The 25,569-nt window shown below is 45.5% G+C and overlaps 1 protein-coding gene across 3 annotated transcripts in view; it reads left to right on the top strand.

The window, feature by feature from the left end:
* Fam107b (family with sequence similarity 107 member B) overlaps positions 1-25,569 on the top strand; it is a 227,721-nt gene that overhangs the window by 180,101 nt on the left and 22,051 nt on the right. Inside the window, exon 1 of one of the 3 annotated variants that reach the window (XM_075970469.1) lies at positions 14,967-15,110. The exons of the other annotated variants lie outside the window; for them this stretch is intronic. Within the exon in view, the coding sequence (XP_075826584.1) occupies positions 15,077-15,110 (34 nt within the window). The 5' untranslated portion in view covers positions 14,967-15,076. Of the gene's footprint in view, positions 1-14,966; positions 15,111-25,569 lie in introns of those variants that run through there. 3 annotated transcript variants of the gene reach the window in all.

Genomic DNA, 25,569 nt, shown 5'->3' with positions numbered 1-25,569 from the left:
ACACCAGGGCCTTGTCCCATACTGAGCAAGTACTCCATTACTGAGTTACACCCCTACTCCTTTGTGTTCTGAGACAAGGTCTTGATATATAGTGCATGCAAGTCTCAAACGTGTGATCCTCCTGCTTCAGTCCCCCAAGTTCTAGCCCAACTTGAATTTGAAATTCTGTTTCTGTTGTGTTTTTTACCTCAAAGAGTGGGACTGAAATACATTAAGGCCTGTGTTTGCATGGATAAACTTTGTGGTTTTTTGGCTGTGCTTTGGGTAGCTGTTATAGGCTGAGTGTGGAGATCTATACTGGTAAATAACCAGAGTACCATTCAGCTGATTTATTCCAATTGTGAGATTATTAGTTACTTTCCTTCTCAAGGATAAATATTCTATATTCCAGGACAGTCAGAAAGCTGGCTTCTGAATAGTAATGTGTGATTCTCAGTGTTTGTTGTTTCTAAAGGCCTTGAGGTTTTTTTCTGCGGTAACATAGTGCCTTCTGCTGTTCTTGGAAGCCCATCAGTTGCTGCGGCCATTTACAAGTGGCACTTAACAGCCCAAACCACTTAGGAGAGAGCTACACTTTAATGATTTTTTAAGTTGGTGTGACAGTTGGTAGGTATTTTAACTGAAAATTGAGGAAACAATTTATAAAAATCGGGTTTTTTGCTTCTCCCTACATTGTAGATATTTTCCAGATGCTTTTGTTGGGGGTGCCATAGAAATTAATAGGAAAATAACCTATTTTTTTCCTTTGTAATTCTAAATACTATCTTGGAATGAGTTACTTTTCTTGTTGCTGAGGTAGCGTACCTGACAGAAACTACTTAAGAGATAGATGTAAGGTTTGTTCTGGTTCACAGTTTCAGAGGGGTTGCAGTTTGTTATGACGGGGGCTGCTTGATGGGGTGAGTGGCTTTGCCCTGGGAGTCAGAACCACAGGGTCCATATTTAGTGACCTACTTTCCACAGTTGAGCCTCACACTATAAAGGTTCCACAACTTCTCCAGACAGTGCCATCATCTGGGTACCAAATGTTCAAGCATACAAGCCTGTGGGGGGACGTTTTAGACTCAAACCATAGCAGCCTTGAAAGAAAACCCGTGATCAGAGTTGTTGTTGTTGTTGTTCTTCTTCCTCTTCCTCTTCCTCTCTCTCTCACCTTTTTTTTTTTCCTGAGTTTAAATGAAAATGTTCTGTCTGGTGGTGAGATCATTGCTTGAAGTGACCTGAGCTGCAGATGAGCTCAGTGAGCACACTCAGGGTAGCGTTTGGATCCTCGGCACTGATTTATCCGGCAAGATGAGCAGCTTTCCCTTCTACCCAGTACCCTTCATTTTAATCTCATCTATAGTAGTCGTCATTTTCTTTGTTGAAGTGTGTGTGTGTGTGTGTGTGTGTGTGAGTGAGAGAGAGAGAGAGAGAGAGAGAGAGAGAGAGAGAGAGAGAGAGAGAGAGAGAACGTGAGTGCACGTGTCTGCAGAAGCCGGAACAGGGATCTGGATTTGTAGGTAGTTATGAGCCTCCCCCACATGTGGATGTTGGGAACTGAACTCTGGTCCTCTGGAAGAGCAGCAAGTGCGCTCAACTGATGAGCCATTTCTTTAACTCTAATATTTACAAATTATTTTTATAACAGAAATTTCCAAATGATGTTGCTCTTGTCTATGAAAGTATAGTTTCTAGTTTTCTTGCCTCCTGCATGGCTTCCTGACAGGGAAATAAGTCCTGAGCGGCTGCTCTGATTTACTTTATAAACAGGACTAGAAAGTGAACAGTTTGGTAAGCTCCCATCTCTTCAGCAACTCAGGGATGAATCTCCCCACCCCCAGTAAAAACTTGTCACATTTATAAACCATTATTATTTCAGAATCATCAAAGGAAACATGTATCCACGTTAGGGAAGGAGCTTGTTTATTCTAGAGTTTTCTTCACTGTATTTTTAACATTGAGGAAATTACTGAAAAAGCTTTGGCAAAGTGAAGACAGATGAATAAAATCAGACTGAGTTGGTGGAATGCATGAACTCCTAAATGAGGGCAGGCATCCTGTGCGTGATACCTGACCAGACGTTTGCCCTCGGGGAGCTAGAGGTCAGTGTCTCGAAGGAAGCTGGGTGATACTTCAAATCCACAACGGCTTTCAACCTTAGAAATAAAGATTTTTAGCATTTTGCTTTTTGACCTGTTCCTCACTAGCATTGACATTTTATTAAATGTTAGCATAGGTGTTGGCTTTAGGACTACCCCAAATGGGAAGAATTTTGACAAGGACCCACTTACTCTTAAGTGAGCGGACCTTAAAAACAACTACAACAACAACAACCTGGTTTTAATTAAATGTACCTCCTTACCTGCTGTCCAGAGATGTTTCGGAGAAAAGTTTTTCTTCTTCCACTTACTTCTGGAACATCATGTGAGTGGGAAGCTGTGGATTACTAGTAAAGATTTCTGGCTTTTTGTTTCTTCTTAACCTGCATGGCCAGTGTGACTGTGTGTTGTGATAAACACAGATTATAATCTGAGTTTAAAGGACTCTGCACCAAGGACTAGGCAGAAATCCTGGTGGAAGCTGCCACATTGTGTGAGCTGAAGGGCAAACACGAATATCACCAGCATGCATTTGGAAAGAAAATACTTTTTAAAAAGTTATTTAATTTTAAACCTTTTATCTTTTATTTGTGTGTATGTGTATGTGTGAGTGTTTGTCACATGTGTGCTGGTGCCTGTGGAAGCCAGAGGAAGATGCCGTATCCCCCAGAGTTACAGATGGTTGTGAGCTTCTCTCCACCCCTGCCCGATATGGGTTCTAGGAACAGAACCGAGGTCCCTGCAACAGCAGCAAGTACTCTTAACCACTGAGCTGTCTTGCCAGCCTCTCATTGCTCAGGTGTGGGGGTCAGAGGACAACTTTCCCTCCATCTTCTCTCGGTTCTGGGGTTTAGCTCATGTCTTCAGGCTTGCTCTGCAGTGCTCCTGCCCAGCCAGCCTCACCTGTAGAGTTTGGTGACATCAGGCACATTGAGTGTCTATCACCAGAGCTTTTGCATCATCTGAAACCAAATCTCTATATTCATTAATTTTCTCCTCCACCTCTTCTCCCCCACCCTTGGATACCTCTGCTCTATGAATATGGCTACAAGAAGGACCTCACATGAGCAGAGTGGTACAATATGTGTCTTTCTGTGACTGACTTATTCCACTAAGCCTATTGTTCTCAGGCTTCATCCGGGTCATAGCATGGGTCAGACATTTTCTTTTTCCGGTTGAATAATAATAGTCCATTTTATGTAGATAGCACGTTTTATTTGACCATTTACCTGTTGCTGAATCTCATTTTCACAAGGTGTGTTACAAATGGATTTTAAAACGTTAAATGCAGCAGAAAATGTGTGATGTGCGACATAATTACTATTGTGTCACGAAGCATAGATGTGGGTCCTCTGTGTCGGGGTTTATATTTTTTGGAGGGGAGCTGAGAAAGGATCTTGCTATGTAGCGCAGCTGAACTATTGTGCCGAGTTTGGGTACCCTGCTCTTGCCTCCTGTGCACTGGGATTACAGGTGCGTGCCACCGTGCATGGCTAGAGTCGTGCTGTAAAATGCTTTCTCACCGTCAGGGATTGACTATGAAAGTGTGCACCTGTGACCCCCCTCATGGCTGTTCACTTGGTGTCTGGGCTGCCACACAGCACACTTTGTTTGCTGAGTTTTCATGCCTCACCACTGAAAAGTTTCTTAGTAGACGAGGCCTAGTACAGGTAGAATAAATGCCTGGTGCAGACATTTTAGAAGCTCTGGAGCCCGCTTTGTTCTATGCAAGAGGCTGTGCCCTTTTACTGCTCCCTCTTGATTCTTGTGGATAATTCACTTGTAGGAGCAACGTATGACAAAGGCAGCAAAGTCTGTTTCCATGAAAGGCCCGCAGGAAACTGCATTGCGGTTATAGAACGTCGTCGTATTTCCTCTCCTGCAGAGCACAGCTGGGCACAGTGGTGTAGACTGTTCTACTTTGGGATAAAATGCATCTAGACTCAAACTTCCTGCTACTGGCTAGTTGTGATCAATTATACACAATTAGAATGCAGTTTCTCATCTTCATGAAGAACTTAAAGGACCATAGGTGACTTGTTTTAAGGGTGGAGATATATAATGTAATATTATTAAAGTTTCACGTAATCTTATTTCCTTTGTTTCCTGTAAACTTACGAATACAGTTACCTGCTGCTTTTCCTGTGGGTTTTCTACATGATTTATTTGTGGCCTTTATATTAAATTTTTCCTTCTGTCTCTTGTGTTGGTCAATTTTGAATCACTAAATAATAACCTGTTAGTTTGATTTACTGCAAAAAGCAAGGTCTTTGTGGTCATCCACAACTACTGTCCTGAAGTCTGAGTGACTGTGATGACCTTTGATCTGTAAAAGCTCAGAGAAGAACTCAGCAAGTGTTTGTGTAGAGTGTCCCGAATGCCATTGTACCCAGCCACATTTCTACCAGTCTGTGGATTGTCCTTAGAAATGGGCAGATAAAAACAAGAGCAGCAAAAACTGTGGCTCATCTTTGAAATACTGAGAGATTTATATAAACAAATGGTTCATTCTTGCAGATTCAACTCTGTGTGTGTGTGTGTGTATCTTGTGTATGTTACTAGAGTCTGTTTTCACTGAATTGGATTTTAAATTTTGTTTTGTTTTCTACTTTATTACTTTTTATAATTTTGAAAGACTTATTTATTTCGTATACATGGTGCTCTTTCTGCATGCACACTGCATTGTTATTTGTAATGAGCACACTATCACTGAGTCATGGTACCCGTGCCTAGCAGGTCCTGGGACATTTTTCACATTGGCATCTGTGCAGTGTTTCCTGTGTGGGAGAGGGCTTAAAGTACCAAAGAAGAGGCAGGAAGAACAGATAAACTCATGGGCGTAGTTGGTTTTCAAAATCCCACATGTCCACAGTGATATACTCAGGAGGAATCTGAGAGAATCAGACACAAGCCAGGCAGCATTGTTTTCAAGGTCCCTCATGAACCTCTCTACCTCACTGTGCCCTGGAGCAGCCAGCAGCAATCTTGGGCATGCCTGGTGGCTGTGCTCTAGTATTGGCTTGGTAGGGGATATAGTGTCCTTGCCTTTCACTAAAGTTAACTTCTGTGTAGGACTCTGCAGTTATAATTTTACATTCTTTGCTTCAATGTAGACTTTATGTCCTCTAATATTCTACTAGTTTGTCAATAATCGTCTATCCTGTTTCAGAGAGAAGTGCCCGGTGCACACATAATTAGAACTGGTCCTGCTGCTCAAGTCTAGTCTGACCCTTGTCTTGACTGGATTCCACAGGAAGTCCACAGTTGTTTTTTTTATATTTTTTATTGATTTTATTGAGCTCTACATTTTTCTCTGCTCCCCTCCTGATGGAGGAAGGTCATTGGTTAAGTAATAAAGAAACTGCTTGGCCTCATAGGTTAAAACATAGGTGGGAGGAGTAAACAGAACAGAATGCTGGGAAGAAGAGGAAGTGAGCTCAGACTCGACAGCTCTGCTCTCTGGAGCAGAGACGCCATGCTCCCCTCTCCCGGGCAGACGCGATAGCTCTGCTCTCTCTGAGGCAGACGGCGATGCAGCCAGCCACCAGGTCAGACATGCTGAATCTTTCCTGGTAAGCGCACCTCGTGGTGCTACATAGATTATTAGAAATGGGTTAAGAGGCTGAAACTAATGGGCCAGGCAGTGTTTAAAAGAATACAGTTTGTGTGTTGTTATTTCGGGGCATAAGCTAGCCAGGTGGCCGGGGTGCCAGGGATGCAGCCCCGCTGCTCCTATTACTACACCCTCCCTTTCTCTCCCCTCCCCTTCAACCCTCTCCTATGGTCCCCTTGCTCCCAATTTACTCAGGAGATGTTGTCTTTTTCTACATCCCATGTAGATTAGATCCATGTATGTCTGGGTTCTCTGGGATTGTGAACTGTAGGCTGGTTTTCTTTGCTTTATGTCTAAAAGCCAAGGAAGTCCACAGTTTACAAGTGAGCTGTGGTGTTATAAGCACAGCCTGAGGTGCATTTCCGCTAGGCCCTGGAGTCTGGGACTCTAGGTGTTGGGCGACACTGCAAGACAGATTAGGCAGCCTTCCGCAGTTGGGATGGTGCTTGTAAGTGGCTGGAAGTGTAGACTCGGCATGTGTGGGTGGTGAAGCGGTGTGAATGCTGGCCTGAGGGTGGCATCCATCCAGGGCTGCTGAGTAGGTCTGACTTCTTAGCAATAAGGTGCATTGTCACAGGGTGAGGGAGCTACTTGACCGGGGACAAATGTTCGCTTTTGTAAATAGATTTGTTACCTGGCACAGAGCGTATTTACTTTCGAGTTGAGATGAGGTTTTCATGCACAACTGAATTTTACTTGCAGTGTTAGGGAGGTGCATGCCTGTTGTGGGTCTGGGATGGCAGTAGCTGGTCCTGGTTTGGGACAGTTTGGTTTGCATCGTTTGCTCTGGTCTTGTGTCATATGAGGCCCCTAAGTTGCAGAGTTCCTGCCTTCTGAGCTCTACACTTGTCTCTTTGTGGTCGGATGGTTGATTTCCAGTAGCAGAGTGTTCCTGCGAGGTGGCCAGTCCTTGTTCTGAGTGCCTTTCTGTTCCACTCTGTCTTGGCTTGTCCCGTGTATGCTTCTCCTGTCCTGTGTTCGTGCTTTCTCTGCTCTCAGTCTGTGTCCACTTGTCTTCTGTGCCCTCCTGTGGTCAGCCAACTCTTTTGCCGCCTTCTTGCTCTTTGCTTTTAGGTCACCCTGCAGCCTAGAGGGGAATGCCATGTCCCTCGCACCTTATGGCCTTTAGGTCTGGAAGCTGGTGATGGAGACCTTGCCCTTGTGATCTCTCCTCTTCTACTCCTGGCTCCCTTCACGCTCATCTCAGCCATATGTATTGCTGGTCACAGTTTCACATTTTTCTCACCCTTGGGTGCTGGGTTGAGGTCTTCTGCTCATGTCTCTGTTGACACTTACCCCATGATTACAGTGGCAGCATGAACTGGGGACCAGAAGCCCCAGAGTGCCTGGGAGTGGGGTGGATCTGGCATAGTCTGTGGATTAAGACTTGCACAGGACATGGGAGTTTACTCAAATTGAGATGAGTGGGTCACCCTACCCAGAGTCACTGCTCTAAATCTTGTTAGTAGCAGCAGCTACTTCTGATCTGAAGTTCCGAGATCTCACTGATGGGACGGAACCTTGTGTGCTTCATTTAGGATGGGTCATTCCAGGACTGTGGCTTTCCTTACCGCCCTTTCCTCCTGTTCTCTGGGGGTGGGGAGGATTGGAAGGAAGGTTGGCTCTGCTCTGCTGCATGTTCCTGCTCCACGTTGACACCCTGGCCTGTCTTCCATCCTCGTCCCCACCACCTGTGTCTCTCCCTAGATGGCTGAGCCCTGCCAGAGAAAGTTTCTCAGTAACTGTGAGATCCTTTTCCCATCTCTGAGGGCCTCAGTGCAGCCTGAAATGAAACCTTTTCCTCGTTGGCCCACACTCTGCACAGTGCCTGTCAACCCTCTCTATACGTCATAATTCTGGAGTTTCACTCTCCCCCCCACCCCTGCCTTCCCTGTCTCATTCTCCCCAGTCAGACACACCACTTCCCAAACACACACACACACACACACACACACACACACACACACACACACACACACGTCAGGCATGTGAAAGCCATGTTGATTTTTTATTGCCAGTTCTTCCTGCTGACCTTTAACATTTCTGCCTGGTCCTGCACCCCACCCTCCATTTGCATATTTTCTGTCTTAATGGAAGAAGAGGCCCTCTCACTTCCTATTTCCAGCCCCATTAGCCTAGTTTAGTATGTGTTTAGTAACATGCTGATGTCTGTCTTACGAATGTTTCTCCCTTTTCCAATTTTAGATGATTATCAATTCTTTTTTAAAGTCAGAGCAAAGTTCAATGTTTTTGGTCGTGTGTGTGTGTGTGTGTGTGTGTGTGTGTGTGTGTGTGTGTGGTGTGTTTTGAGGAATGCACATGCCCTGTAAGCCTTTATTCCCTTGTCAGTAAGTTGTTATAAGAAAAACATTCTATTTCCAATTGGAGCTGAAATTCACTGTTTTCCCTCAAGTTTTTACTGAGCAGATGGATGTGACCTTCCTATGGCTGTCCTGAGATTTGAGCTTCCCCTTTTATTTTGGTATCAGGTGGGGGGACTTTCAGATGGAAGAACTGGTGTGCGTTGAGCTTCTGCACTCAGGGGCAGGGTTTGCGTTTTCCTTGCCTCTGTTCTAGCCCAGGTGGAATGCTTTCCTCTCCTAAGAGCTCGGAAGAGGATGTCTGTGCAGTGGCGGTGATGCTATTCCTTCGTGACTAGGAAATGACCTGACAAGAGCTGGCAGCCGCTCTGTGGGCCAGTGTCTGGTCATTTGCTGCTAGCGTGAGTGTCACTTCGCAGTTTCATGGATGGAAACTGGAGTGGTTTCAGAAATGCGAGGACACACTCTGCTTATGCCTGGGTTTAGAAAGGACATTGGCAGCTGTTGTGGCTGAGGCAGCGTTTAAAGGACGGCTGCTCCAAAGCTTTTGTCCTGTGTGGGCAGGAGTCCAGATCTGATGGCAGCCACTCTCCTGAAAATGGAGCAGCCTATCGTGTTTGCATTTGTCTGATTTACATCCTTTGTGCTGTAATTAGTGATTGCTAAGATGCTTGAAGCCTCTACACAGCCTCCTCAGAGCAGCTGAGAGCATCATCATGTGGACAGCTCCGTGACTGTGTTCGGCTGTGGCTTTGCTAACGTGACTGACTCCCAAAGTATGCCAGTTGCTCTACGGCCATTATGGAGGGCATGGCTCAGTTTGCCACGGAAAATCACACAACATAATTGTATATTCTAATAACGTTTGCTATGAAAAGACCATTTGAACCTCTATTTAAAACAGCCATATATGCTTTACTTGACAATATCCTTAATTGTCATTATACTTGGAAATAGGCTAATTTACCATCTGTCTAATTTTAGCACAGGTTGAATATTTTGGAGAATAGAAGATGCACTTGAAGATTGCCCAGTGGTTTCTCCTAGGATGAAGCCACTATTTCCTTTTGGGTCCTTCTTGGGTTTATAGCTGTCATTGTGAATTAGACCTGGATGGAAAGGATTTTCAGGCCTTGAGGATCAGGAAGAGGGTTATTCCTGTTTTACCAAAACCACAAATGGGAGGGGCCTTTACCCTTGCCCTCCTGTGATACGGATAGGGTGGAAGCCCCTCCCCCAGTCTAGTTTCTGGTCACTTTCCTCCATGTCTTAGACCAAATCAGAGTGGTTGAAGATAGCTGTTTTATCCAGATGCCTGTAACAGTTCCCATCATGCCTTAGCCTTCTGTAGGACCCGCCCCCTCAGGTGTCCTTTACTGACCACATCACAGGTGAGCGCTGTAAGATTCTGGACCCTGTATCAGTTACTGTACTTACTCAGCTGTATTTCCTGTCGTAACGGAATGTGCCCTCATCCGTCATATTAGCTTTGCCCCTTTGTGTTCCTGGGTCCTCTGTAAACTGCCCTGCCAGGACTGACTGCAGCCTGTTCACGGCTTACCTGACCAATGCTTTCCCCAGTGCCCTAGACAGTTTGGATCTTACTTAATGTTGTAGTCATGGCTGCTGAGATTTCACTTTAGTTTTTACAAAAGAACAAGCACTCTTAGTGTGGACTCTTAACAATCCCTAAACCTGTGAAGGGCCTTTGTTCTGAGTGGAGAAATGTGCGTGTGTGCACGTGCGTGTGTGTGTGTGTGTGTGTGTGTGTGTGTGTGTGTGTGTGCGCATGTGTGTGTGTGTGAAAAACGAAAATGCTGAGGAGGCAAACAGGAATTGAGCTGTTTGGTCCCCCAGACAGAGGGTGTGGAACATTTAGGGGCACTGAGAAAATTCTACTGATTGAATGAAGCTGTGTTGTGTACTGCCCCCACAGAACTATCGATTCAGTAATCTGGAGATTGTGGAAAACGCTAAATCCATAGCTGTACCTGTCTAAACCACGGACGGAACCTCAGATGTTAAGACACTGAACATTCTAGGAGACACTCTAGCACTGAGCTTTACTCCCCACCCCCTTTTGCTTTTACTTTGGAGACAAAAATTTCCTTCAATTACTCAGGCTATGCTCAGCTCACTGGGTAGCCCAGGCAAGCTGTGGCCTTGCTGTCCTCCAGGCTCAGCCCCCTGAGTAACTGGGATTAGAGGCCTGCACCCTGGCCCGGTGAGCAGTGGCTGTTGTCATTGTCACGAGCCAGCCCCATTTGCAGGGTGATGCTGTGGTGTAGTCATGTTGTCTTTTACTGTCCTTACTCCAGCTGGTTCGCCCGGAAAGAAGCAAAGTCGGCGTGGTCTGTAAGAAGTGCACAGCTTGTTACTTGTCAGTTGAACCTTTACTACTGAGATGTCTTTTTTCTCTGACTGACTTTTAATGAACAGATTTGGGCTCCCCTTTCTGTTTGGCTCTTGAGAATGAGTAAGAATGTGAACTCTTCAGACCCATTCTGATTATACCTAGTGGGATGTATTAGTAGGGCATTGAGGCAGACTTGAAAGTTCAGTAGCCCAGCCTCGGTGGTCTGCTCCACAGGGTAGGTTTAGAAGTGCCCCTGCTCAGCTGCCCACCAGGCCTGACCTTCACCTTTGCCACATTCCCTGTCTTCCCGGGAAGCACAGTCAGGATCCACTTTCGCAGTCTCAGAACCAGAGGAAGACAGGAAGATCAGGACCAGGAGCTTGTTGGCCAGCTGGGCTCTTTAATGATTTCCCCGGATACTTCTGGAAATTCCCATCCAACTTTCTTCATTTTCTGGCTTTTTAGTAATGCAGAGTATGAGTTATAAGCAAGCCGTCTTTTGTTGGTTCCAGGTTCTGGCATCTGTAGGAAGGCATTGTTTCCCTTTTATAGGTCAGGGTGACATTTAAGTCAGCTGACTTTCTCACTTCTCAGACAGAGCTAGAGGTGTTGGAGTTTTGGAAGGACTACTGTGTGTGTGTTTAGCTAGGGGAGGTGAGTAATTATGGGCTTTGCTGTGAATTCCACAGCACAGAGGTGCATAGCTCAGGGCTTTCAGGGGTGTGAGAGGACCTGCAGGCCAAGGAGAAAAAGCTTGGCAACTGGGAGAGGAGTTACTGGGACTCAGTGGTGGGGGCTAAAACATGAACTTTGCTCTTTCAGAATTCCAGGCTGCTTGACTTTAGGTAAGTTGCTAATCTCCTGAGCTCAGCTTACTCCTCCGTCAGTAAGAACACAAATACTTTATGCATAGAATTATTGGGGAGCTTAAAGGAGATGAAATACAAGTGATTGAAATAATGCCTGGAATGCTGTAAGCGTTCAAAAGTTCCCTGGTAATAATAGAGTAGTATTTCAGTGGGCTACTTGTGGACTGGGCAGTCATTGCTAATGTAATCACTGTTACACGTTCCAAACTGATTCCAAACCTATTGTAAGCAAGGCTTTGCAGTAGTGAGCGGATCCCGCCACTGTGGGTGTTTAGTAGGATGCTTCACAGGCCCGTGGAAGCCTCTTTGTACTACTGCCAGCCCGTACAGGATGGATAAAAGTGCTCATAGACCGCACTTTTTTCTGTAGCAAATTTATTGAGCAACTTCATCACTTTAACAGGTGACAATTGAGGGCTGGGGAGATGGCTCACTAGGTAAAGCACTAGCTACACAAGTGGGAGCCAGAGTGAATCCCCAGAACCCATGTGAAAGGTGGACACTATAGTATGCATGCCCGTAATCCCGGGCTCCCACAAAGAGAGGGGAGACAGAAATTCTTTGTCTAGTTAGTGAGACCTTGCCTCAAATAAGGTAAAAGACAGGCTAGGACCAGCACATGAGTATTTAACTTCGAGGTGGCCTGTGTTCTCACATCAGTGCCAGGTAACAGCTGTCCAGATGTTAGTTACAACAGTCACAGATTAGGAGGTTGGGAAAGAAGGTAGGACAGAGAGTGACAGTGGAGGGATCTGTGGTAGATTGTAATGGGGAGGGTGAGGCTAAGCCCTGAAGGGAGAGACTTGGAATGGGGAGGGTCTGGGAGGTCACATTCCAGGTCAGGGGTGGTGTGTGTGCAAGTAGGAGTTGGCAGAATTCTCAAGTTGGCTAAATGGCAAAGGACAAGGTGAAGCCACGAAGTGTGAGGAGCAGGCTGGCTAGGTTGGACAGGGTGTGGTGGTTCCTGCTTGGGCTTTGGAGGACTCATTGGGGCGAACTCTGTCAAACAGTGGGAAGAAAGTAAATTCTTGGTACAAAGAAGTGTGTGTGTATGCTTCCTTTTGTTTTTTGCACAGAACTGTCAGTACTAGGGAGCAGCGCAGAGGCGAACTTGTTCTTACCCTGCAGGTCCACTGAAGACTGTACTGTGAAGCTTAGGTTTCAGTCAGGTGTGGAGGTACCACACCACTTCGAGGTATCCAGAGCAGGGCTCTCGCTAGATCAGGCTGTGGCAGAGGAGGATAGTGAGACCTGGGCTGATTCTGGCAGCCTGGGTGCTGACTAAGTAAGTATATTTCCATTTTCAACCCCAGAGTCCTGGCCAAGCCAGGAACAATCTACAAACTCATTAACCAGCACTTCTAGGTCTTTTGTGCATCGCTCAGGCAACCTTATCAGCTGTAAATTTCTGTTATCAAACCGGCTCTTATCAAAGTGGTTGGCTCAAACAATAGGAAGGACACTTTGTATACACTTAAGTTAAGCATTATTAAACTAAGTGTGGATGTGTGTGAACTATATGACAGAGCATTAAGAAAAGAATGAAGTATTTTATGTCACATAGAGATATCCTATGCCTTCTGTATGTGCCTGGTCCCTTCCGCGCTGTGAGAGCCCCAATGCTGGTATAGGGCTGCAGGCCAGGCGTAGCTTCTCTGTGGATTGCTGTGGATCACAGGTGTGTTTGTGGGAAGAGCCAGACATCTCTTGTTTCCCTTATCTAGAGAGAAGGAAAGTCTGTGACTCTGAAAGATGTCACACGTGGCCCAGCTGGATTGCACTTGCATACATGTGTGCACACTGTTTATTTTCATGTGTGTGCACGCATGCTCGTGTGCCTGTGTGCAGGGAAGGATAGGTCACTTTCTAAGGGCACAGGGACTGCTGTGTCCGACTTTTCCAACTCAGTGAGTTGAAGCTTTTTTTCCTTTGTAGTGAACATTTTAGGATGAAACAAAATTCATTTCTTCCTAATGGAATGGAAATAGAATTTATATTAAAAAATAAGAATGAGGTGAAATAAAGCCAGATGGAAGTAAAATGTTAGTCTCACAAAAAGGAAGAGTAAGGTGCTTAAATTTATATTAAAATGCTAGCCTCAGATACTCGGCTTATTTTATCATTAAACGCTGTAGGAGCGTGATTACAAGTTCACAGTGTTGTCAGTACTTAAAGTAACAGATATGTTAGTAAATTTACTTTTGAAAGATTTTGTTGCTTAATCTGGTCTTGTCTTGTTTCATAATAAGTTTCTTTTAAGATAAAATCAAGCATTTCAAATCATCAAGTATATTTATAATAACATTGTCTTGTTCTCTGAACATTTAGAAATTCAGACTGTCTTATTTAGGCTGTGGGTATTTTTTCCAAGTAAAGATTCTTACTCTGGCTTATAGCCTTCCCTGTTTTGAGAAAGATGAGAATTCTTAATTCTTGGGGTGGAATTTAAAAAAATTAGTTAATGGCGTATGCAAAATATAAAGCAAGGAACTTGATAGTGTGCTGATTTGATTTGTACAGGTCTGTGTACTTCCTGTCTGTCTGTCTGTCTTGTTTTTGTTTTTCATAAATGACTACCCACTGTAATAAGACGTTTCTAGCTAAGATCGAGAGCGACATTCATCTGTGGATATAAACACAAAAACTGCAAGGCAATCTGACAACATGACTGTTTAGCAAAACAAGGTCAATAGATTCTCTCCTTGGGCCGGGGACTTCCCTAGCTATGGGTTTTGACCATATTTACCATACCAGGCATGAATTTCCTCTTGTGGTACAGTCCCCAAATCCAGTCAAGAGAGCGGCTCCTCTCCTCATAGAGTCTTGCCACAGCTGGCCATGGGCACTTTTTGCTTGTAGGGCTGATCTTGTAGCATGTAAGGCGCAGCACTGGATAAGACCATTGGGGCCTTCTGCCCCAGCAGGACCAGCACTGTGAGAGCTAGCCCACAGGGACTATTGCCTGGTCAGTTCAAGATTGACTTTTCGGGGTCCTGCCACCAATGATGACATTTTAAAAGCCGAATGTTTAGAGTTCTCTGTAGGAAGGTTCCTCTCATCCATTTAGTCAAATCTAGTGTGTGCACTTAGCCTGCTTCCGTCTAATAGCTGGTCGAGTGTCCCTCTTCACCCACTTTCTTCGTAAAGGACTGAGACTATTGGCTAACGGTGTAGACAGGAAAGAGAAAATGTAACCCTGTTTGGAAAGCCCTGTCAGAACTTATTAGCTACCCTCCTGGTTTTTCCTCTTTCCAAAACTCAAGTTCATGCAGTCCCACACCACACTGAGATTGTTTACTGCCCTGGGCAGAATTCCTGGCATAGTTGAGGCCTTGCCCCTATTAATTTCTGCCAGATTCCCCAAGCCACAACTGGCCCAGTCCCTTCACAGGAGCAAAACTCCCCTTCATCTCCTCCCTGCCCTCTTGCTGACTGTGCCAAGGGCATTGTTGTGTAAGTGTGCTTAAGGCCAGTGGTTGTTCCAGGGCACTCCTCTACCTGGGTGATGGCCCCGACTTTATGGCTTTCTGCTGTCATTGTCTTGGCTTTGAATTCAGCCTGACAAATGTTAGATGACCCACCTCCCTTCCTTTAGTAAATAGACCAATGGTGAGGATTATATTACTTGCACCTGATGAAATAGGCCCTATTTCCCAAGGCCAGTGGAAGGAATTCACGGGGGAGGTATACTTGAGGGTGGGGCAGTGGGAGGGTGGAAGGGGAAAAGGTAGAGAAGAGGCCAACTGCTGACTCCGAACAGGCAGAGCTGGCTTCCCTGGGTAGAGGCGACAAGCCTGTGTGTGCACGGTGACAACCCTGGGAAGGACAGGTCAGAGATGGCAGTCCCTGCATCGAGGCTGAGAGGTGAAGGTAAGGAATGCTGAGGGCAGTGGAGGTGAGTCCTGGGCGGGAGTGTGAGCCCTGCCTTTGTTCACTGAGGGGACTTGGGCTTGAGGGCTCTCTCAGGCCAGCTCAGCCTCAGCACTGCCAGAGCCCGGTCCGCAGGCACTCTGCAGAGCAGTATTTGCCCATTGTTCAGCTGTAAGGTTGCTGATCTGTGCGTGATACGGCTGGGCTGACTTTGTCAGATCTGGAAACTTCTTGACCTGGCTTTGGTGTGTGGTGTTAGGAGTAAACCCAGGCCTTGTGCATGGCGGGCAAGAGCTCTGCCCCTGAGCGACACCCTGCCCACTTACTAAGCTCTTTCTTGTTCTGTTTGTCAGCAAGGGAAGCAGAGCAACATTTGCTTTCCCCCATACCATCTGTTTCTATGCACTTGTCCATGTTCCAGGGACACGTGGCCTGATGTTTGCTTTCTGATACCTGATCCTAGGGAACTTCTTTGCTCCTTGCTGACTATGTCTTAATGGAATTTAGTGGTTTTTTTTCTTTCCTTTCCTTCTCTTTTTTTTCTTTCTTCTTTTTTTCTTTTTTTGACATTATATAAATGGACTGGAAATGTTGCTCAAGTAGAGCTTGTGTCTAGTGTACTCAATACCTTGGGTTTTATTTTCAGCGCACACACACATGTGCACACACACGAGTTATAATATACTATTATTGTTTTGGCATTAAACAGATATCAGTACTGGGCACAGTGGCCCTCACCTGTTACCCTAACACTGGGGAAGCCCAGGGCAGCCTGGACTACAGAGTGGGTTGGAGGGGCCTGTCTAGGCTCCACGAGATCTGTCTTAGAACAACAGAAGCGCAGCACAGAGTCATTTGGCAGCTCTTGGTACAGTTGACGCCACATGGAAACTTCCAGTGCAGCTCTGTTTGCTGAGCGTCATCTCTTCGGAACAGCAAATGCTGGTCAGTGTTTCTGGTCTAGCTGCCCTTGCTCCATTGTGTAACCTTTAAACCATCCCTTCTCTGCTGGAGTAACCACAGATCTTTTTTTTATCTGTGTGCACATAAGGGAGGGAGTAAGAAAGATTATCTCAAGAGTTACTTTGTTCATAGTGATATAAACCTCCTCCTGCCGTGATGACAGTAGACCCATTGGCTGAGAAAGTTTTGTTTTGGTTCTGTTTATTGTTTTTCAAAAGCAGTGTCTGAAGTTTATTTACAAATAAAAGAACAGACACAATAAATCAAATGTTCAAAATTACTTTTAGGAGTTTTCAAATACAGGGTGAATCAACTAATAATGCAGATTTCTTTTTAAAAAATATTTATTTACTTGTGTACATGAGGGTATGTGTGTGTGTGATGTGTCTGTGTGCTGAAGCCACGTCTTAAACTCTGGATCCTCTGCTTCCACTTCCTGAGTGCTGGGACTGCAGGCCATGGCACCTGGGTCTGTCCTCCATGGTTAGCTAAATGAAGTGGGACAGGTCTTCCAAGCTTCAGGTGGGTCCACTAGCAGGCCCTGGGCTCAGCTTAGTCACCCCCGGGGGCTGTAGGAAAGGTAAGGTGGCGGACACTCGGAATACACATCTAGTATTGGAAGTGTGAGAAAGGGGCCTGGGGCTTTGACTTCATTTAATTGTGGTGTCTGCCTGTGTCACTGGATAACGTGGTTTGTACCAGAGAACCCTTGAAAGCCACTAACCTGTGACTTTCAGATTTTTCAAAAGAATTTAATATTTGTGATAGTATGTCCTTATTGTATGTTTTCCCAAGGTCTTTAGCGTGAGTCCAATTATGTTCGGGAAGTGCTAATTACTATGTCTACTATGTCTTTCTTAGCTCTTTCCTATTGCTGAGTAAGCTCAGAGTGACTTTTCTTTTTTTTTAAGAATATAAGAATTTTGGTGGTTACACTGGGATCTTTCAAGGCACCGTGAGCCACATTCAGCTGAGCCCTTTGTCACATTCAGCAGGACACATGGAGGATATGACCACGGAAACTGTAATTTTCAAATTAAACTATATTTTCTTTCAAGGTTGTCATTTTCCTTTTCTTTATACTAAATATAATACTTCCAATCCTCCTGACAGAACCAAGCTGTGTGTCCAAAGGCAGGTGTCTCAGAAGGTTCGTGTGTGTGTGTGTGTGTGTGTGTGTGTGTGTGTGTGTGTGTGTTGCGGGGCACTCTTAATTCTGTAGGGTTAAGCTCAGAAGGCCCTGGAGTCTGGGGTCTTTGGGAGGTTGTGATGAAGCAGTCAGGAGGTGGGAGCTACTATTGGAACTGATAACTGAAAACCTCTGAGGGTTCAATTGCAAAGTGAAATAGATTTTTAGAAAATATTTGTGACAATGTATCCTTATCGACCTCAACAGTTTTGGAATGGCAATAGGTCCCTCCTCCTCCAGAACTAATAATATACTTTGTAAATAATAATAAGGTTGTTACTTTAATACTGAACGTTCATAGATGAAATTAGGAAAATTAAGTTCCCTCCTCCCCCTCCTTCCTCCTTCTTTCCATCCTTCTCTTTTTATTTTGAGTTTTGCTGTAGCCCAGGCTGACCTTCAATTTACAATTCTCCTGCCTCAGCCACCAGAGTCCTGGGATAATAGGAATGCACCACAGCGCCTAGTTCCCCTCCCCTCTCCCCTCCCCTTCATTTGAGGTGCTGAGGATGCAGCTAGGCACTTGCTCCACCACTTGGTCCACCCGTTTGCTGAGCTACATCCCGTTCTTAACATGTCCCATGCGCTCTTGTGTTTATTATTTTCTCACTATAAGCTGAATCTTAATATTGTTTTCTCAAGCATTTGGAATCTTATTCAGTATGATATTTATAAGATTGTAAACCAGAGTGGAGAATTTCTTTCCGGAGTTTGTTCTTTGACTTGCCTTAAAAAAAAAAAAAAAAAAAAAAAAACTTTGGAAATAACTCTCTCTCTCTCTTTTTTGACATTTTTCTAAATTTTGCTTTCAGCACTTGATCCCTTTAAGAAGGTAGAATCACATTTTAAGCTTTTCAGATTAGCTCCCCCCCCCCCACCACCACACACACACACAAGGGAAGTAGCTCGCTGTCCTGATGCATATACCCTTTGTTAAACAATTATTTTCTAATTGTTTGTCCGGAAGCAATTCATGAGTTGGTTGATAGCTAGCTGCAGTAAAGGACGCGCTTGCTTTGCGATTGCACTGACAGGTCATTTGTCTGTGTCCTCTGTAAGTCACCAGTAGTCCCTGTGTGTGTGGATTTCAAAACAGGTTCCGTTACAAGTAAGCTCTGCCTCTTGCGACCAGAACTGCGAGAAGTCAGCGCTGAGGGGAAGTTTCTGGATACTGAGTTATTGGGTAATGAATTCTGTGGCAACAAAAGAGGTGGAAGCATGTGCAACTTGGGCGGCTGCCGGAAGTCGGTGGATTTTCCGTTTCATAAGGGAGGGCATGAGGCACAGCATCACAGGGAATGCTAGACTTGGTTCCACTCTTTCCTGATCATTGTAGCTGTGGAAAGGATTTGTTTACGGATGGCACGTTTGGACTGAGTGGAGCTGGCGTTTGGCTGCAGGATTGTTAGTCATGGATGGATTGCCCGTGTGAGTGGGTGGATGGGATGTGTTTCTGGGGCCAGAGCCCTCAGGCCCCATGATCAGTGTGGGCCGCAGTCTGGGTGGAGGAGGGGAAGTGTCTCCATCACTGTTTCACTGCTGTGAAGAAACACCATGACCAAGGCAACTCTTATAGAAGAAAGTGTTTAATTGTGGGCTTGCTTACAGTTTCAGAAGTTAGCTGGTTATCCTCCTGTGAGGAGCATACCAGCACACAGGCAGACATGGTGCTGGAGATCTGTAGGCAGAGAGAGAGAGAGAGAGAAGAGAGGAGAGAAGCATGGGGCCAAAACCCACCCCCAGTGACATATTTCCTCCAACAAGGCCACACCTACTCCAACAAAACCACACATCTTAATGCTTCCAATTCTTTCAAATAGTGCAACTACTGGTCACTAAGTAGTCAAATATATGATCCTGTAGGGCCATTGTTACTGGAACCACCCACAGCAAGCTATCGAGAAACACAAGGCTGTGACGGGAGGAGGTAAGAGTGCATGAGTCCTTAGAGTACCATTTGTGGGGATATATGTTTGTGTGGGTGTGGACACGCCGTGGCATCTCTATAGAGGTTGGAGGACAGCCTTGGGTGTTGGCCCTTACTTTTATGTGTGGTGAGCTGGGTTATGAACTTCTAGAGATTTTCCTCTTCCTGTCTCCGGATCATCCCATCTTGTCACAGAAGCACGAAGGGATTGCAGCCAGTTGTATGGTTGTGTCTGGCTTTTATGTGGTTTCTGGAGATCTGGACTTGGGTCGTTAGGCTTGCACTTTTACCCACTGAGCAATCTCCCCATCTGAATTTTGAAATTTTGTTTGTTTTTCAGTTTTGGGAATGGAACTCAGGTTCTTAAGTATTCTAGGCAAGATTCTACAACTGAGCCAGGAACCCCAGCTCTGGAGTATTTTCTAGAACAGTGAGCATCCTTCTCAATCCCCTAAGGGTAAAGGTCATTATGCCCTGCAGACATCATGGCACCTGAGGTCTGACTATTTAAATGTGGCCAGCTTGTGCTCCTTGTTTGCCAGGAAGGTGGCTGCCTTTTTTCTCATTCTGATTCAGAAAGTTCCCGTGTTAACCTGTGGACAGACAGCCATGGCCTGAGTGGAGTGGACCCTCTAAGCAAGAACTGGCATCAGGATTAGGGTGTGTGTGTGGCTGGTGGCAGAGGCTCTGATCTCTCTTTTTAAAAGAACAGTTTGTTTTTAACGTGTCTTTGTGAGTATCTGCATGAGAGAGCAAGTGTCCGAGAGGCCAGAGGACTCTGCTCCCCTTTGGGCTGGTGTTATTGGCGGTTGTGAGTTACCTGCCTGGGTGGTGGGCACAAAACCCAGGTTTTCTGTGAGAAGAGTACATGGGTGTGAGCCATCCCTAGAGCTCCTCATTCCTCACAAGGACACTCGTCCTCCATAGGATTCCTGGCTTCCTTTAAAGCAGCGGCACTGTGACCTTTGAATACAGCTCCTCATGGTGTGGTGACCTCCACCAACCATAGAATTAGTTTCATTGCTACTTCATAGCTGTAATTTTGCAAGTTATGAATCATAAGATAGAGACCCGCCAAAGGGGTCGTGACCCACAGGTTGAGAACCTCTGCTTTAAATCTATTTACCTTCCAAAGAACTCAGTTCCAGATATTCTCATTTCAAGGGCATATTTTAGATAGCTATTTTGAATTTGGGAGGAACACAACCCACAACTTTGTATGTGGGTGAGGCTAGGCTAATCCTCTCTCTGACAGCAATTGCTGTCCCCTTTTTACAGCTGGTATGCAGTTCACATTCCCCCGAATTCCTTTGTAGCTAGTCTGGTCACATAACACTATTCTGGACATTTCTGCGAGCGCCCTCCCTGCAGGTGAAGAGCCAGTGTGGGGCTTTCCTTGTCTCCTTCCCTTCCTTCTGTGTCTATGGGGCCAGTGGAGGCAGGGCTGGACACTGAGGAGAACCCATGACACCTGTGAACTCTGTAGCAACCTTGACTTAAGGTCAGCATTTTAGTGTGGGCTTCATCTTCTTGTAGCTGTGTTCCTGGCACCCCAGAGCATCTCATTGGTACAGTCTACAAGCAAAGTCTTCCTTCTCCTGGAGCTGACAGGAGCCATCATCTTATTATTTCCCACCTCTAGGGCCTATGTGTATTGTCTCACATCAGATTTCTTCTGCATGCTTGTCTGAGCTGCTGGACATTGGGACCACGTCTCGCTCACCTCCGGGTCTTTACAGCCTACCTCTCGGCCCATGCTCAGGAGGGAACACAGGATGGTTAAGTGCTGTGGTGAGCTCGCTAGTCCTTGGCACACTGCTACCTGTGCTTCTGTCTTCCTGCCCTGCTTTTGGTGTCTTCCATTGACAGAGAGGCAATTTGTTATTCACAGAAAAGCCCATGAGGTAGCCTGAAGAGAGGTAAGTGGGAAAACACTTTAATGAGATGTACCTGAGCTGTGTAAATAGCTGTTCCCAAGGGTTTAGTTAGAGTCAGGCATCCTCCAACGAGGCAAAGACCTGCCCCAGTCTCCATATTAATTTCTCATTATGGTACCAGATAGCAGGTATATTCACTGTTCATTCCCGGAACTATGACACACTCTAAGACATCCAGAAAAACACATAATTACCGCTGTTGTCTCTGGCATGCAAGTTTCTTCTTGATAATTATGAGAAATGAACCTTTGAGTGTTGATGAGTTTGAAGGTAGAATGCATCCCTTCTGTGGGGTACACACTGTGGTTGAATGCACACTTTTTGAGATGTAAAGTTGGAACGTAGTAGAATAAATAGCTGTCATTTTACCAGGAAGGACACAGATGGCATGGGTGACAAGCTTGGGATTAGGTTCGACTTTTCATTTAAGGCTCTTTCGGCTCTACTGTTTTGCTAGTAACTTACTGAGCTGAAGGCTGGAAGGAACATCATTGGCCAAATCCCCCAGAACACATGCGAACTCCGGAGTGGCTTCACTGAGCTTTCTTCGGCAGGGCCAGCCTGGCCAGAAGAACCTGGGCTGTCTAGGAAGGGCAGGGCTGCCCTTCTGCTGTGCTGGGTGATCTGAAAGAGCCACTGGGACCTGGGCTCCCCCTGGGCTGGGTATGATGGACAGGGGCATCTTCATGACGTTTGTGTAGGAAGCAGAGACTGAAGTTCCTCAGCAGCCACACCCGTCGGGGAGGAGTGGAAGTGTGACTGGTGGCCTGTTTCACACGTTCCTCATGTTCTGATGATGTGCTAGGGTCCAGTGTCACTGCGGCTGCTGCTTTCTCCTCTGGGTGTCAGTAGGGCTAATTTTCACCTTTTCCTTACTTTCAAAAGTGTTTTTATGTACATTTTGTCCTGAGAGCTGATGCTTTGGAAAAGCAGCCTCAAAGCAGAGGTGGAGTTCTCAAGTGATGGGGCCCAAGAGATCATTGTTTCTGAACACTGTGGTTACTTGACTTCAAGGGAAAAGGTGGAGGATTGCCCTACTGCCTCTGGACAGTCTTTGGCAGGCTCTTAGATGCATGCAAAATTGTGATGCTGTTATTAAAGTATACCTCTAATTTAAATAGATTTTCAAACATTACATATAGTTTTTATTGATCATGATAATGGTGGTATTAGTTATGGTGCCAAAGTGACTCCATATCAGGAGAAAATAGATTTGGAAACCTTGAGAGAGCAAGTGGAAGTGAGTGAGGCAGTAAAATAAGGTGAAGTAGGAACCGAAGACTGGCCTTGACCCTTGTCCAGGCTGCACTGCCTTCTCTATGTCCTGGTTGCTTCATTCTCAGTTACTTCTGTACCTGTAGGGAAGCAGAACAGGTCACTTCTGCAGAAGTTCAACCACTAGGTCTTTTGAAGATCGATCTTCTTCTTTGAATCCCTTTGGTCTGCCCAGTCATGAATTCTCTGCATATTTTTGACAGCGAGTCCAGTGAAGTTTCTTCTGGTCTGTCTGTGCAGCTTCCTTCCTCTCAGGAATGACCAATCTGCCCTCTTCCGAGTCTGTTCCTTTTGAGTTTCCTGAATGGAATGACTGAACTGTACCACAGTGCCAGGGAAAGTCTCTCTAATCAGGGGTTTGAAGCATCAGGATGAATTGTGGTTCCCTTCCCCTCCCAGCTTGACTTCTGTGAATACAGAGTGGCATGCTATAAATATTTAAGCATTGCATTAGTGTTCAGATTAAAGAATAATGCAGAAGCCAGAAGAACAAAGTAAATTGGTTAAAACTTGCATAACTTTAAATGTGGTAGACCCTGAGGCTTGTGGACAGTGGTTGTAAGCTGGCCCTAGCAGGTAGCAGATTTCAGCTGCTGATGATGTGGGCTTGGATTTAATAATATGTACTTAATCTGAACCTCTCTGTGTGGTCCACAAAGGTGCTCAGTATACTCATCAGGCCGTGCATCAATGGGGATGCCTGCGTTAGTGGCCATTAATAACTTCATAACTAAGTGCTAAGCACTGGGAAGAAGGAAATGAAGTGATACCTGAGATGCCTCATGTTCCTTATTTAGGGCAAAGAGCACAGATCAGAATTCCAAACTATTAGTGCAGTGAGCTGTGTGACACTCTTACAAGCTGCATTGGGCCTCAGTTTCCCCATCTGTGCAAGGATTATGTTTACTATCCCTCAAAGGTTGTGAGGCACTCAGCACATGATGAAAATGCAAATTGTTTGGCACATCCCCAGAGATTCTGATTCTGTGTTGGGCAGTATCCTGCGGTCCTGATGACACCGCAGACCTTTGTACTGAGCTTCTGTGCACACAAATGCACTCAAACAAAGGGTATGTTAGTTTTGTGTTTTTCTCCCACTTAATGAATCATAAATATTTCCCTTTCATTATTCCAATGATACTAATTTTATTTTATATTATTTTCCATTGTTAGATATTTAAATATCATTTTCTAGTTTTTTCACTATCATAGATCATGCTGGAAATAATATTCTTGTTTATTTTTAAGGTTTTATTTTTATGTATGTGTGTGTGTGTATACGTGTGGGTGCAGGTGCCCATGGAGGCCAGAAGAGGGTCAGATCCCATGGAGGTGGAGTTAAAGGCAGTTATGAGCCATAATGTGAGTGTTTTCATTTCCTCCTCCTTAATGGTTTAGCACTCACTTAAGACATGGTGCTGGGAAATGAATTCAGGACCTCTGCAAAAACAGTGTGTACTCTTAACTCCCAAGCAATCTCTCCAGCCTGCTGATATTTTTGTCAACACATCTATTTTCTCTCGATAAATTTCTGGAACTGGGCTCACCAACTTTAATAGTATTAAGGCCTTTTGCTACATGCTGCCAACAATTCTTCAGAAAGGAAGTTATAAAATATATCTTCTCAAAAATAGCTTATGAGAGTAAACACTTTATAAATACAGGGGAATGATGTGGAAAACTGTCTTTTTAATTTGTATTATTATTTTTTCATGTGTCTGGGATTAGGTGGAAAGTGTCATGAGCTTTGGAAAAGGTGCATACAAGTGAGGAAGCCCGTGGAGCAGTGAGAAAGCTTGAATGAAAATCATGATGCTGTAGCGCATACATTTTAGTGACTTTGCGTAACAACGATAAACGCTGACCAGTTTTCCTTAGCATACATGGGAATGTGCCACTGCTTCATATTCCAGGGTCTCTGCTTCATTTTAATGGAGAGCATGTGTATGAGTATATGTCTGTATGCATGTCGGTGTACATGAGTGCAGTACCCACAGAGGCCAGAAGAGGGCATCCGGTGCCCCTGGAGCTTGAGCTTGTGTCCTCAGGAAGAGCAGTGCTGTTGTAAAGTGCTGAACTCTCTCTAGCCTCAAGTGTGCCTGCTTTTAAAACCATTGCTAGTTTCAGATCTAGGAGGCCCTGGATTTGGAGTTTGGATTCAATAAAGTGTGGTCTGCTCTTTGTTTCCCGTGGCCCTCTCTAGCCTTGGGCCACAGCATTTTACTCTTCTAGACAATGGGGGGAGGGCAGGTAGGTGAGGGAAGCTGAAACCCCAGTCAGAAGGCCTGCTTGGGGCAGGTCTGTAGGAGGCAGTTTCTAGGGAGCAAGCCGAGTAGAGTGGAGGCCCACTTGGGGACCATCCTCCTTTTAGTGTTGGAAATTCTGAAGCCCTTGGTCAAACTGGTGGAGGTCAGTGGATGAGCTGTCCAGTTCTCAAAGGACCTCAGGGTCAGCTGGCTCAGTCTTACCTTTGCATAGTTAAGAAAACTGGGCTCATTCATTTGTTTGGTTTTCAATAATGGGGATCAGAGCCGAGGCCTCATGCATGACAGACAAGGGCCTTACCACTGAGTTTCAGCCCCAGCAAACTGGTTATTTTCAGTTGCACTTCCCCATGTAAACAAGGGAGGTTTCTGTTACTCAGTTTTAGAATATATTTATTATTATGTGTGGAGGGTGCGGTTGTCTGTACCCGTGTGTATGCACATGGCATGGAGCTCTTGGGGGGTTGGACAACTATGGAGGTCAGGTGACAGCCTTCAGGAGTCAGTTCTCTCCTTCCGTTGTGGGCTCTTGGGTCAGGCTTCCTTGGCAAGTGCATCTACCTGCAGAGCCATCTTGTTCTGTCCTCTTCCTTCTTCTTCCTCCTTTACGTCCTCATCCCCTCTCTTTTTAATTTGTACAATCGAAGAGCCTGCCTTGGAGTGGAGTTAGGTATTACAGATTTTCTTTTTGGGGAAAGTACTGAGCTCTTACCCTGAGGTGGCAGGACTGTAGTGGGGCACAGCTGGACAGCTGCACAGCTGAGAACCAGCATGGCTGGTCACCTTCTTCAGCCTGCGGTTATAGGCTAGTCTCAGGTCCACCTGCCTCGCTTCTGGGCTTCTCCCAGAGAAGCCTCGCTCAGAGGTGGTCCTTCCTCCAGTGTGGTTCACTAAGGCCTCTGCT

This window comes from Microtus pennsylvanicus, chromosome 4 (assembly GCF_037038515.1).
Source record: "Microtus pennsylvanicus isolate mMicPen1 chromosome 4, mMicPen1.hap1, whole genome shotgun sequence".
In the NCBI taxonomy this organism is placed as follows: domain Eukaryota; kingdom Metazoa; phylum Chordata; class Mammalia; order Rodentia; family Cricetidae; genus Microtus; species Microtus pennsylvanicus.
The sequence above is the reverse complement of the archived record's forward strand: the minus strand, read 5'-3'. Positions and strand labels throughout refer to the sequence as shown.